The following is a 13,896-nucleotide window of genomic DNA, read 5'->3' on the forward strand; positions in this document are numbered from 1 at the left end:
CACCCCAAAGCACAAGCAACTCAGCAATGCAGGTTCTATTTTGTGGGTAATGGCCCTGGGATTGGGCAGCAGAAAGGGCCCATTTGAGCGCTGACTCAGAAATCTGAGCTCCATTCAAGTGAAAGAATGAGCAACATTCCAAATTATAAGAAAACACAAATTTGACAACCCAGAAACAACTCCTTACCAAGAATGCTTTCAAATTGTTGGAGTTTTTTGTTTTTGTTTTTGTTTTTGTTTTTAATTAAAACCTCAGAGTAGGGCTGTTTCTATGGCATGTGCAATCCACTTTGCTCTTATAGATACTACCTAGAAAAAGTGGATCAAAAAGAGGTGTATTCTTGGTGGTGGTTGGGAGGGCGGGCGCAACAGGACTCAATAAGGGGAGGAGTAACCTTAAGAAGGAAAACCTTAAAGGCTCAAAAAGTAAAAGAGAACTTCACCAATATCAAGTTTGAGGAATGATTACTTGCATATCGATAATCTAGAACTTTCAAAGAATAAATAATCATCTCAAAGAAGCGTGGGTCTGCATGTCTTCTTTTGGCTTTGCTTAGTTGTATGTCTATATTTATGATATGTGTGCATGATTTCTAGCATTCTATAAAGTTTCCTAGTAACACACAGGGGTTTCTAGAAAAGCAGCTGGGGCAGACGGGTGACTGTACTATTAAGAACAATTCATCAGACAGCAGTTGGAATATTGATAAGAAAACGGAAATCAAATTACAAGAAGGGGAAAGAGAAAGGAAGAGGGAGTGGGACCCAGAGAGCTGGCGGGAGGCAGCGAAGGGGAAAGCTGCAGTGCACGCATAGCTCCTGCATAGCGGCTCCTGCAGCCCCCCAGGATGCTCCCGAGCTGAGGCTGCTTATCTGCAGGTCCTGGAGAGAGGCAAACTTTGACTCCAGGCAGGCAGCAGGTATAGCTCCTCACTGCCAAGTTTCTGGGAGCTCTGGGCACACAGGACAGGCACCGAGAACTAATACATCCTGGAGCTACCCGGAGTTCCGCTCCTGCGGGCTTAGCAGGAAAGGGTGCCTAAGGTGAGTGCCCACTTGTGTCCGATCCTCTGCGGGCGATGCAGGCTCGGGGCGCCTCTGTGTGTCTCGCTGATTGTTCTGGTTGCAGTCGGGAATTGCGGAACTTTGGGGTCTCCTCCTTTCTCCCATTTTCTCGGGCTTTCTTTTTTCTCTTTCTTTCCTCTCTGTTTTCTTGTAAATTACACTTCGACTTTCCAAAAACAAATGCAGGGGACCGGCGGGATCGCTGGGGTTAGGGGAGAGGCTGAAGCGAAGGGAACCTCTGAGAAATGTACCTTGTCCCTGCACTCGTGTGTGTCTGTTGTGGCTTCAGGAGCAAAAAAAAAAAAAAAAAAAAAAAAAAAAAAAAAAGCTGGAATTTGTTAGTGGGGAGAAAAGTGCTTTATCAGAAACACATTGGCTGCCAGAGAAGCTGTGAGTTGCCACGTTAAAGATGGTTAAGAGAAGGAAGGAAAGGAAGAGGAGAGATACGGCCGCCAGACTGGGCTAAGTCAGGGAAAGACTCACTCAGGCAGAGGCACCTGGCAACCTAGGGTGACTTTTGCGCCTTCCAGCCCAAATAATCAGACCTAAGTAAGACACCACCTCTCCTGCCTGTAAAACTGAGGACCTGACGGTCATTGTAGCTGTCTCTTCCCAAAAACCTATTTTCTTTTAAAAGAGAGGGGGCTCTGGGAAAGGGGCCTCCACAGACCTCCCTAGCCTTGCGTTAGTCTTCCTCTGTCGCCGGGCCACCAGCAGAGAAGAGCACTGGATGCTGGCAAAGAAAGGGTGGTGAGGGAGTCAAGCACGTCTGTACCCTGCGGGGCAGCGTTGGCAGCTCTGGAAACTTCTGCTCCTCGGGCTGCAAGAAAGGGGAGTCCTGCCTCTACCCTGGTCGCGTTCTCTCCTCAACACCAAGAACTAGAACATCCTGGAGTTTCCAGAACAAGCTGTGGGCATCCCCAGTTCGAAACCGCCCAGGCCCTGGGGGAGGCGACTGTCTGATTTCGGGCAGGGGAGAGTAAAAGGACTGTAGGGAGGAAACCCAATGGTGTGAGGTGGCTCTCAGTCCTCACCGTCCCCTGGCCTCAAGCCCGGGGACGGGACCGAGGCGTAGGGAGAATGGTCAAGATCCAACCACTGGGACCCTCCCTCGCCGGAATAGGCGGGTCTGAGCCTCCCAAACCCCTGCAGTCTTCTTCATCTGCATCCCCACTTCATCACCACCAGGCCACCATCCCACCGTCTCCCCCTCGCTCCACTCGCGGGTAACCGAGGCTTCTCCCTCCCAGGCTGGTTCTTGGGCGTTCCCGACCCCTCCTCAGCAACCCACGATGTTTCAGACAGTCCCCGACACGTCGTCTTACGTCAAGGTAAGACATGCCAGCATCTTTAAACAGGTAATGACCCCCAGCTTCTACCCCACCCGGACCTATGGTCCCTTTTCCCTTTCCCTGGGAAAAAGGGGTAGGGGTGGAAGTGGGCCCTCCTCTCGGTTCGTGGATCTCAAGCTAGGGCGCTCCGGGCCAGATGAGAGTGGCACAGACCCTCGGGAATCCCACGTTGAGAAGCAACGCTCCTGGCGGCTAGTGTTTGGGAAACTGGGAGCAGGAAAGTCTAGTGAAGCCTGTGCAGGAAGACCTAGCAGCTCGCAGCGTCAGATCCCAAAGGGTGGTGTGCTCTGAGCGGCTGGCGCACAGCGGGTTCCCTGCATTAAGCGCGTGCGCGCGCTTGTGTGTGAGCGCGTCTGCACATGTGTGCATGCGTGCGTCTGTCTGCATGTGGGCGTGTGTATGTGGGGTTGTGTGCGGATATGAGGGCGCCACGCGCTTCTCCTACAGGTTTGACACGCGCTCAGCCCTCAAGCCCACCTTCTTTGGCCCCGCCCGCCCCTCGGAAGCGCAGATTGCAATATTTGACAGCACATCGAAGGGTTTTTTGTTTTGTTTTTTGTTTTTGTTTTTTCTTTTCCACAACAGTTTCCAAGAATGTAAAAAATCGAGGCTGGGACACCTGGGTTACAAGTTTAATGAAAATCCGCTGGCTGGGTGGGGCGGGGAGTGCGCGCCGGGAGGCCCTGCCCACGGGAGAGGCGGCGACTAGGTCCCCTCACGCCACACAGCCGCGACCTGACGCCCTCCGAGTAGGGACCCAAAGCTCAGGACCATCTGAGTCAGTCCTAGAGCGGAGGAGGAAGGATGTCCGCGGTGCTACGAATACCCGCGTACTTTTCGCGCATCTCTGCCCAGCCCTCTCCATCCTGAAACCCCGCCTCCAAGTGCTCCCCAGACCTGTCCGTGAGGCCCAGCTGAGCTCCCTCAAATGTCGGGCGAATGCCACGACAATGCCTGGGCCTGTGCGATGGGGTGCGGACTCTCACGTCTTGTCCAAGGATTCCCAATTAGGAGTCCAACCCTCCTCAGGTCTCTCCAAAGGAAAACTTGTCACACGGACGCATCTTCCCACTCACGCACCTGAGGTCTGAAGGAGCCACTCGGTCACTTCAGGAAAGGAAGGCCTAATCCTAGAGGCTTGGCCCAAAAAGGGGTGTTTCACTGATAATGCCTGAGTGAGTGGTGAGTGAATGAATGAATGAATGAAATGAGTGTGATTCATATAGCAATAACCAGTGAATGGATGGATAACAAATGGCTCCCAGGGGGTTACGGAGCGTCCTTTAAGGTTAGACTAAGGCGCTCACGGATTCGCTGTCCCCAGTTTTCCTGAGAAGTTTAGGAAGGCGTAACCCATCGCACTCCCACCACTCGGGGTACCGGAGCCCGGCAAGAGGAGCTCTCACTTCTAGCTCTGCACTGAGGACTGTAAATGGCCCCGGGGCGGCGAGGGACAGTCTCTCTCCCACTCGTAGGAACCCTCGAGTCCACACACACCCTGGGACCCAGGACCTCAGGGATGAGGAACCCTAGAGGGACGTGGGAGCCCCGGAGCCCCACCCAGGCCACGGGTCAGGGACAAAGCAAATCGGTCCAGGAGAGCGCAGCGGACCCGCCTGGGGGACGAGGAGACGGCAGTCTGGGAGCTGTGGGCCATCAGAGAAGCTGCTCGCCGCAGGAGCTCTTTTCAAGGGGGAAAAATGGATTTTTCAGCAGCCACAAAGTTTGTATTGTTGCACAAAGGGGTGCATTGATGGCGGCGAAAGGTCTGCGTGGCAGGGACAATCTTAGGTCTGTTCCGCCGGCTCCCTCCACCGAACTTTTGCCAGAGGGGCACAAACAGTCGCAGGCTGCCAAGCCCCTGCCGTTGCCTAGCAGGCACCCGGCTCAGGAGTTGTTGACAAACACCGCGGGCCCAGGGGCCCGGGCCCCATGAGGGAGGAGCCCAGCCGGCCCCGAAGGGCCAAGGGTGCCCACTCCACCGGGGTCACGATCTGGATAGTGGTCTGGGCTCTGAGGGGTCCCACAAAGAGGTAAAGGAGGTAATTGCCCACATAAGAGCGCTTTAGGTAGGAAAGGGGCAGGGAAGAACAAGGGAAAGGGAGAGAGGGAAGAGGGTGACTCTTGGAGACACTGACACGCAGTAGTTGATGGATAACAACGGCGACGTTAATAGCTACCTCTCAGCTCTTACCTTCGCCAGCCGCTGCTCTAAGCGTTGTGTCTGTATTAGGTCATTTAATATTAACAACAATCTTAGGAGGTAGTCCATTCTGCAGGCGAGAAACTGAGGCGTTGTTTGGTTAATGTGATGTGAGAGGCAGAGCCAAGATACATATAGTAATGGCAAAGTTGTGCTGGCTGCCAGGCAAGTTCTAAAGGCTTATTTTGTCTTTACAACAGCCCTTTGAGATAAGTCCTGTTATAACCCCATTGTACAGAGGAGGACAGGGAAGCACAGGGAGGTTAAGGAAGTGTTCAAGTCCTCAGAGCTGGTAAGTGTAGAGCTAGAATTCAAACCTAGGTGCACTGGTCCTCAAACTGGAACTTCCATTCCTAACATTTTGTTTAAGGATGGGGGTGTGGAGGGACCAGCAGACCCAGTGGAGTAACCCTGACCCGCACCTGCACGATGCCAGCAGAGTGCAAAGCACTTTCTCCCAGCGCGCAGAGCACATCTTTGAAAGCTTCTCGCCGTCCTCAGCTCAACACCCCCGAGGGACTGGCAGGGTCCTCCTTTTTTCTCTTTGTGTACCCCCCAGGTTCCTTGCTCTGACTCCTTCACCTACCAGCCTGAGGATTGGGCCCAGGCTGCATTCTGGGGGAGACGCCGTCTTCCGCCTGTCCCCCGGACGAAAGGAGGTTGCTAGCCCCAGAATGTTGTTCACAGCGACGCACCCCTGAGCTGGTTCTGCCGGCGAAGCTGAGTTTCAAGGACATGGATCTGTTCTTAGAATGAATGCTGTTTGGGGAGGCTGGCAGGAGGGGGCTGATGGAGACTGGATAAACTGAACCCATCTTAGCCCCATCCCAACGGCCCCATCTTGGAGCCGCCACTGGGCGAGGGTCTGGACACCTGGCTGGTCTCCACCTCTTGTCAGCCTGCTCTCTCTGGTCAGTATTGGACTCCTCCGGGGTTTCCTCAGCGACGCCGCGTGGTCTGGGGGTTTGGAGACCCTCCTCCTCCCCAGCCTGCCCGCCCCCGGCCCTCCCCCGGCCCTCCCGTCGCCTCGGCCTCCCACGTAGTGTTTTGAACCAGCTCAGCGCTAAGGCAAGAACCAGCGTGGAGAGAGGGCAGGGCGAGCAGAGGTTCTAAATCTTCCTTCCCTCTGTGAGTAGATGGAGTCTGAGAAACAAATTCAAAGCAGGCGCGCCTGCAGAGGCTTCCTGCAGAAATATTCTCCGGCATTCAAGCGCATCCAGGGGCGGCTTGAGCTGCCTTGTTTGGCTAAGGTCAGACGAGACTCGAGTTCTCCAATAAAAATAAATCTCAAATTAATTATGGCCTCGAGCGAGAGGCCAGACACTTGAAGCTGCAGTTGTGCAGTCTGGAGTTTTGGCGCTTGCCCGCCCACCCCTCCCGTTTTCTCCCGCCCTCTCCTCCTCCCCCTTTGCCAGCTCGGATACCCGCTGCGGCCTCGCTGGACCAGAGAGGGGTGGGAGGGGAGGACTAAGGACGGAGGGAGAGGAGCCGCCCGAGACATTCTGCCAGGCCTGGCATCCTGCGGAGTTTCAAGTGACGGAGCCACCCTTGGGTCTGGTACCCCAGGGACCAGGCTCAGATCGTCAGGTCCGCCCACTCCAAACCCAGGCTGGGGCCGAAGAAGCCCGGGAAGCCCGTGTCTGGAAAGTCTTGACCGGGTCAAAAGGGCTGACATTGAGCGAGCCAAGACACGTTTCGACCCGCCGCTCCCCTCCCTGGGGAAGCAGGACTTCCGCATCTTTGAAAATACTGTCAAGTGCGAATGGTGCGAGGCAAGTCGTCTCACCAGCGTTCCAAATGAAAATGCTCCAAGTCCAAATATTTCCTGAGTATTCACGCCCATGTGCACGCTTTCTGTAAGTGACCCCAGACTTGGAAATATGTGGTGGGCTGTTTTGTTGTTGAGATACTTTTTTCTCTAGTTGGTAGCTTTTGTTTTAAACACTGGGAAGAGCTTCCTTGGCTGTGAGCTGCCTCTGACTTGAAAGCCAACCCTGAGCTGGTGGAATGTGAGCTGTCGCTGATGGCACTCATACCAGCTCCTGTTCAGCAGCTCTGCCCAGTCTGGGAACGGGTGAGGCCATTGGAGCCATGGTGAGCCAGGAAAGAGGGTGTGCACAAGTGTGTGGGCAGGGGCAAACTTCCCCAAGCTAGGCCTAGAGACTAAGGAAAGAGGAAAGAGAGAGGAGAGGAGGGAGAAGAGAGGGAAGGGGAGGTCTGCCCCGCTAACACAAGACAGTTTGCATTTGTAGCGGCCCTCACCGCAGGCTCTCTATCAATTTGTCTCAATGCAAACATTCAAAATATTCCCTTTGGCTGCTCGTGAAAACAATGTGAGCTGCCAGGATCAAACCATCTTTCCAGATGTCTGGTGGTAACCACATTAAACAGGGTAGACTTGTTTACTATTGTGCTTGGTTAGTGCGCTTCCCCCACCCCCTTTCAGGATTTAAAAAAACAGCAGCAGCAGTGGAGTTGAGCATCAAACCGCGAGTTACATAAGAGTGGGGCAAACTGACCCACCGGCATGCCAACACTGGATGGAGGAAATCTGAGATTCCTGCAGAGATCTAGTCAGTTAGGTGGGGTCTTCTTTCTGGGTGGAGACCTCTGTGAATGGACAGGAGCTTCTCCAGGGGGCTGAAAATTGCCAACAACAGTGGCACCAGTGCCAGTCTATGAGTCACAAAGGGGAAGTCGTGCCTGTGTGTATACATCTAGTGGTGCCTATGCCAGCCTGTTCACTACCCCCTGCCCATCTCCAAAACTATGAAATTGCCATCGCTTTGGAGAAACAGAAAGTGCTATCAAGTTCCACAGTTAAAACTAAGGGGCACGTCTTCCTTTTAATCTAGTTCCATATTGAACACTTCCAATGGGGGAGGCAGCTGGTGCTGAAAGGAATTGGGGGACAGTATAGGACAGTATAAGGATGTTCGGGTGACTACTGACTAATGTAGTGAAGATAATCTGTCGCTTGCCAGACCAACAGGAGTTGGAAAGAGAAACCTAGCCATGGTCTGTCACAGAGGTACCCTCTAAAGTGCTAGGAGGAGGGTGGGGGGCAGTCGCCACCTGTGGAATGCCATGAACAGCCTCTGCAACTGCCCAGCAGCAGGAAGGGGGCCTCCTGGTGGTGGAGTTGGAGTCCTTTCTGCCTGAAAGAGGAGCAGTGTGGCTGGGGTGTGCGGGTTTCTGGTGAGGTCCGGGTGGGAAGCCCTCTCCGCATTCTCCTGAAAGCTCTGTTGTAGTTTGAAGGTCGGTAGAGCCTGGGCTGAAAAGGAAACAATTTGGGGTTTGAAAGGATGTAATTCATTCTTCCTTTCCCGTTAACCTCTTTCCTCTCTGGAAAGCATGTGGAAACGCTGAAGGGAGGAGTGAGAGGGCAGGCAGCCTGCCGCGGGGAGGAAAGGGTTAAGCCTGATTTCTTTTAATTGAACTCCAGAACTGGTGGCCCCAGGCAAAGGGGGGGACTGACCCCGCTAGCGGTAACCAGATGTGGCGGTCCCAGGGGAGCCCCGGAGCAGACCCCTGGATTGAGAAGCAGACAGGAGCGGGGGGAGTCAGCCCGGCCCCCATCCCACCATCCACCCCACCCCCACCCCCAACACGCACACCGAGTCTCAATTGCTGGCAGGCTGCACCCGCCACTCCAGGTCTGGTCACGTTCAGACCCGTGTCTGTATTCGAACCCAAAATTGCAGCTGAATTGATGAGACTAATTTCTAGAGAGGGAGGGGGAGGGAGGGAGGCGAGTGAGCTCTCGGGCTCAATTGCTCCTGAAGAAATAAATAATCAGTAAGTCACCTTTTTCCGCCTCTGTGGACACCCTTTCGAAATTTTTTCTTCCAATTGACTTGGATCTCCTCTGGATTTTTTTTTTTTCCCTCTTTCCCCCGTCGGACTCTTAAATAAAAGTGAGCAAGTCCAAAGCGTGGTCTGGAGAGCGTGGACAAGGTAACCTGTTTTGGATGTCCGGGAGAAGGGAGTCCGGGCAAAAGAGCCCAGCCCCCGAGGCTGCTCCAACTGGGGCGCGCGGCGACCCAGGAGGGAGGGAGGGAGGTCTCCGGGTGGGCCGGGGAACGCCGGCCTCCAGGCTGGGTAGGGAGGACGGTCCAGAGCGCGGGCCTCCGGGTCTCATCCCGGGAAAATTCTGGGTCTGCGCTGCGCTGTTGCGTGCTGCGCTCCTGGGACCTGCTGACTGTCGTAGAGGGAACGTCCGCCGTAGTGTCAGTTCCTTGGGGACCAGGAAGGGCAACTCTTGCCTGGGAGTCAGTGCTTGGGCCGTCGGGTCCGGGTAAGCGCCGGGGGTTTGGCTCGAAAGATGCGGATAGGTGGCCTAGGGCACCGCGGATCTCCGCCCTCTGCGGGCACCGGGAGCCCAGGGTCGAGGCGCGCCGCCCCGAAGGGCCCCTTCTCCTAACAATGCGCCCCAGAATGGAGTCCGCTCCCTGACAGCGCGGGTCAGCCCGAAACCGCCCAGGATCCGCTTCGATGAGTGGGTGAGCCGCTCTGGGAGTCTGCCGCGTCTCGGCAGCGGAGGGCCTGAGTGGAAAAATTCTTATTGGATGCACTTTTTAATGGTTGGTTTGCCTCGGTTTGCGTCCCCGGCAGTAGGCGCTGGGTTACCCGCAGCCCTAGTCAACTCTCCCTCCGTACCCGTCCCCCCCTCCACACACACACTACCCTCAAAACGTTTGTCTCCGGCTGGAAAAAGCATTAATGAACGTATCTGTGGGAAGAAACGGAAAGTGAATGAGTCAGGAGGGCCACCTTCGGCCAACCGCCTCAGGAAAAGCAAAGAAGCCAAAGGTCTTTGGCTTTGGATTTTGGGGGAAGGTGATGGGGGAGGGAGGTGCAGACTTCGGGAATCAGGGCGCGGACGCTGGGCGTGGACCCCGTCATTGTTCCCGGCTAGCTCTTATCTCCCAGGAGCAAGTATCCTGTGTGCGCAGCGCGTGAATGTGTCTGGGCATCTCCGCGTATATTTATATAGTGTGTGATGCGAAAAGCAGGACCAGCCGAGGGAAGGAAGAGGGGGTGTAGGGGGAGGGAAGAAGAGGGAGAGCAGAGGGGAGAGAAGAGAGAGGAGAGCTCGAGGCGAGAGAGAGAGAGAGAGAGAGAGAGAGAGAGAGAGAGAGAGATAGGACTTCCTCCCCGATTCGCAAAGTGAAGTCACTTCCCAAAATTAGCTGAAAAAAAAGTTTCATCCGGTTAACTGTCTCTTTCGCTCCGCTACAACAACAAACGTGCACAGGGGAGCGAGGGCAGGGCGCTCGCAGGGGGCACGCAGGGAGGGCCCAGGGCGCCAGGGAGGCCGCGCCGGGCTAATCCGAAGGGGCTGCGAGGTCAGGCTGTAACCGGGTCAATGTGTGGAATATTGGGGGGCTCGGCTGCAGACTTGGCCAAATGGACGGGACTATTAAGGTAAGCGGCGGGGCAGTGGGCGCGGGCGGCGGGGACAGGCCGGGTAGGCGAGGCGGCGGGCGGGTAGGTGCGGGGCCCGCGTCCCGGAAGACGTGGCCGCTCTCCCTTCCTTCCTCGCCCCGGCTTCGCGCCGGCTCCTCCGGCGCTCGGGTGGCGAGTCTTACTCGCGGGCCAGCCGGCCAGGCGCCTCATCGAGGGCGACCTCCCCCTAAATCCCTGCCCCAAAGTGGAGCCCGGCCCCCTCCCACCTCGCTGCCCGCCGGGCTGCAGGAGGGGGAGGCGGGAAACCTGGGGACCCCGGGTGCAGACCCGAGTCAAGGGCGGGAGACCTCGGGGTCCACCACTCCCACCGGCACCCGGAGCTCCCTGGCCCCAGCGCTGAGCACTGGGCTTCCTCTCCGCAGAGGCCGAACACGGCGGGGGCGGGGGCGGGGGCTGCAGCCGCCCCTCCTGGGGTCCCTGCCTGGTGGGCCCTGGGGTGGGTAAGTGGCCTCGTCGCGGGAGGGTAGGGGTGCAAGTGAGTGTGTCGGGGGCTCTCTCTGAGCGGGCTCTTCCAGATGGAAGCCCCTGTTTACATGTCAGCGCTTTCCCTTCCTCTCGGCACTCAGTCGCCCGGCTCTCGGCGCTGGAGAGCTGCCGGCTCCGCGGGACTCCTGGGCCGGCCTCGCCGCCTCTCCGGCGGGGAACCTTCCCCAGCCCCGGTCCGCGCAGATCCCTAGCGCCCCGCGCCCCGGCCCTTCGCGCCCAGGCGTGCGCCGGCTCCAGGACAAGGGCTCCTGGAGCTGTCGCCTCTGAGAGGGTCCTGCGTCCTTCAGAGCCGCCCCCACTGCAGGGGCCGGCTGTGAGCCCGCGCCCAGCGCCCGCCCGGCCAATCCCACCCCCGCCGCCGCCGCCACGCCTGGGTCTAGGTTGCAAAGTGCAGCCCAGGAGGAAAGGTGAGGGTTTGGGTTCGCGTCTCACTTCAGAAAGGTTGACTACTGTCTCTCAAAGGGTTCGCCAAGTGGGGCCAGGAGCAGGGAGGAGGGAAACCCCCTAACGTGACGGACCTTAGAGGACCTAGGGAAATGAATGGGACCAGGGGTTAGCTTCGAGGCTGCCGCGCAACACCAAGCGGGAGTTTGTCTGGAGAAACTATTAGGCTGGCGAGGTGGGGACTGGCAGAGCCCGCCATTCCCCAGAACCCGAAGGAGTCCACTCCCTGCTCTGGGCTCAGCGAGAGGAGGCTAAGATGTTGGGCTCAGAGGATTCAAGAGATTTTTATCTTCTGGGTGGGGTCGTGGTTTTTATTTTCTAAGTTTTTTTTTTTTTTATGAAAGTTTGAAATATGCTGACTTAGGTAAAAGACACCAACCGAAGGAACTTGCAAATCTGGAGATGAGATAACTGATTGTAATGGGTTAAAGGGAGCTTATAAGAGCCTCTAAGAGCCTGGGTTCCTCAAACCCAAAGTGAGTAGGTGAGAAGTAGGTGAGAGGGGATTCCTGCCAACACCCAAGAGTGAGGGTCACTGGGCCATTTTATGCCTGTTTCTCTGCTTCCTGTTGATGTGTGCATGCAAGTGTCTCTGTATTTCTGGGTTTAGTAATGAGATGCTCCCCTCTAGAAAACTCCCTCCCCCCAATCAGGACAGTTGCCACTTACTCTGAAGGCCTCTTCTGATCCAGAAGGGTGGTAAGATGGCCTCAGGGTCTTGATGTGGACACCCTAAGGAAAAGTGAAGAAATATCTCCACACTGCTTAAACTCTACGCACAGGCCCTGAGCAAAAGGAGGAAGCTGTGGTCTGTGTACCCAGGATGTGCTAACCTCTTTAGATACACACAGGGATTGGCATGGCAGGCCTCGAGAACAGGCTTAGAGCAGGAACCTGACACTCCAGGCCAAGGATGGGAGTGAAAGTCCTTTCTTTTCATGTGGGTGGTGGGATCCAGGAGCTCCTCCAAACCCTCCCTGTGAATAGGCTGTCATTCACCTGAGTTACCTGGCTAGGCTGAGTCCCCACAGAGCTATCTTTTCTGCAAGCATTCTGCAGGATTGAGCCTTTAGTGTATATTTTGGTGTTTAAGTTGTGTGAAAGCCAGTTTTCTGTTCGCATGTGACCTCTGGATCTTGGGGTTTCCAGATCCCATTCCTACAATAGTTCAAATACTGTGCTTGGAGAGGACAGTGGACCAGGAGAGAGGCCAGCATTCTTCTGCTGTCTTGGTGAGAATGCACCATCCATTAAGCCTGTTTGAGCCTCATCATCATCACAAAAATGAAACAGTGGAACTGGGTTGACTCTACAGTAGTATCTTCCCAATCTTCTCAATGCCTAAAATATCATGCTCATATGCGTTTACAAGAACACTTACCTGTATGTGCGCTAAATCCAGCCCTACACTGATCGAGGTTGAAGACACTACAGAGCGGGTCTAATTTGTGGACACAAATCCAGGATGTCCATTTCCAGTTTGAACTGCCTGATAAAATCAGGTTTGAGTGATTCTAGGATGTGATTTTATGCACCTGCATAGTTCTTCCTCAAATATAAGACATGTCTGTATTTCAGAATATCTGTGGGTCTCGGCACTCAGGTGATATTTGGTGCAGGAAGCCAGGGAAATCTGGATTTCTTCACAGAAGCCCTTTATTTTGTGCATAGTTTGCACAACTCTATGTGATTACAAAATCTCCATCTTGTTGCCCTCCTTATAAGTCCCTCCATATTATATTTTCTTCTCTTTTCCAAAAACAGCTCCTGGGAAGGCTCTGAGCATCACACTGGGAGAACCAATATTTGCTGGAGCCGTGCTACTCTTTTGTCACAGACAGGTTAACTTGAGATATTAAACAACACCCTACCCACGCCCCTGCTTCCCACACTGATATTATCAGTGTTAAAAAGCACATGATACTGTTTGCTGCTTTAAGAAATGACCTGGTTTCAAAAACTGCATCTTAGTTTTAGGCTGGCTTCAGTTGAATCCAGTTAATTTTATCTACGAATGCCTGACTCAATGTACGTGGTGCCATTACAGATGGAGAGACAGAGAAGACAGACATGGTGAATGAAGGTGGGAAATAGAGAATGAACGGTGGATTTGGGGTCAGAAAGCCTGGGTTCATTCTCAGCTCTGCTACCTAGTAGCTGTGTGCCTTATAGCAAGGCACTTCTTGAATCTATTTCCTTATCTAGAAAATGGGGCCAAAGCACCTCCTTGCCACAAGTCATAGGAAGAATGTTTAAAGTCTGCTACCTTAGCTGGATACACATTAATTGAACTTCGTGTGCCTTACAGCAAGGCACCTCTTGAATCTGTTTCCTTATCTAGAAAATGGGGCCAAAGCACCTCCTTGCCACAAGTCACAGGAATAATTTTTTACAGTCTGTCACCTTAGCTGCATACACATTAATTGAAGTTTGCTTTTGGGAATGGGCATACCAGGACAGATTGGTCAGAAAATTAGAACACAGGTCCAAGTTTACCATCATGCATATTTGATTAATTCAACAAATATTTATGATGCATCTATTATGTTGCAAGGCTCTGCCCTGTGTATTGAGGATAAAACAGGGATCAAAACCCTCCAGGAATGTAGACTCTAGTGGAGGCGGCTGACACATACAGGGAACAATCTTAGTTGAGTGGTGACATATCTTCTGAAAAGCAATAACGCAGGTTAGGGAATGGAAAGTAATGAAGCTATATAGCCAGGATGGTGAGGAAAAGCGTGTCTAACAAAGTCGCAATTGGGCAGAGACACTCTCTCATCATCTACCTCAGAAGAGTGCAGCACCAGCCACACAGCCGGCCAACAATGGACAAGCACAGCAGGAAAGAAGGGTCAGGGTTACTGCTGGCTCTGC

The 13,896-nt window shown here is 54.4% G+C and overlaps 1 protein-coding gene and 1 long non-coding RNA gene across 4 annotated transcripts in view; one reads left to right on the forward strand and one right to left on the reverse strand.

Moving 5' to 3' along the window:
- Nucleotides 1-2,214: 2,214 nt before the first annotated feature.
- The window catches only part of FLI1 (Fli-1 proto-oncogene, ETS transcription factor), a 126,259-nt gene continuing 114,577 nt past the window's right edge, over nucleotides 2,215-13,896 (forward strand). The window contains exon 1 of one of the 3 annotated variants that reach the window (XM_025357663.1): nucleotides 2,215-2,396. Coding sequence is in view for 1 of the 3 variants with exons in the window: in XM_025357661.1 (XP_025213446.1) it covers nucleotides 10,030-10,047 (18 nt within the window). In the remaining 2 variants the exon portion in view is untranslated. Of the gene's footprint in view, nucleotides 2,397-9,550; nucleotides 10,048-13,896 lie in introns of those variants that run through there. The other 2 variants (XM_025357661.1, XM_025357662.1) reach the window with 2 other exon arrangements.
- Nucleotides 7,443-11,799, reverse strand: LOC112606787. The gene is made up of 3 exons (XR_003115688.1): nucleotides 11,689-11,799; nucleotides 8,428-9,165; nucleotides 7,443-7,894 (listed from the first exon to the last, which is right to left on the reverse strand). It is a non-coding gene; the product is annotated as an uncharacterized LOC112606787 (long non-coding RNA).

The sequence above is a fragment of the Theropithecus gelada genome, chromosome 14 (assembly GCF_003255815.1).
Source record: "Theropithecus gelada isolate Dixy chromosome 14, Tgel_1.0, whole genome shotgun sequence".
Classification (NCBI taxonomy): Eukaryota; Metazoa; Chordata; class Mammalia; order Primates; family Cercopithecidae; genus Theropithecus; species Theropithecus gelada.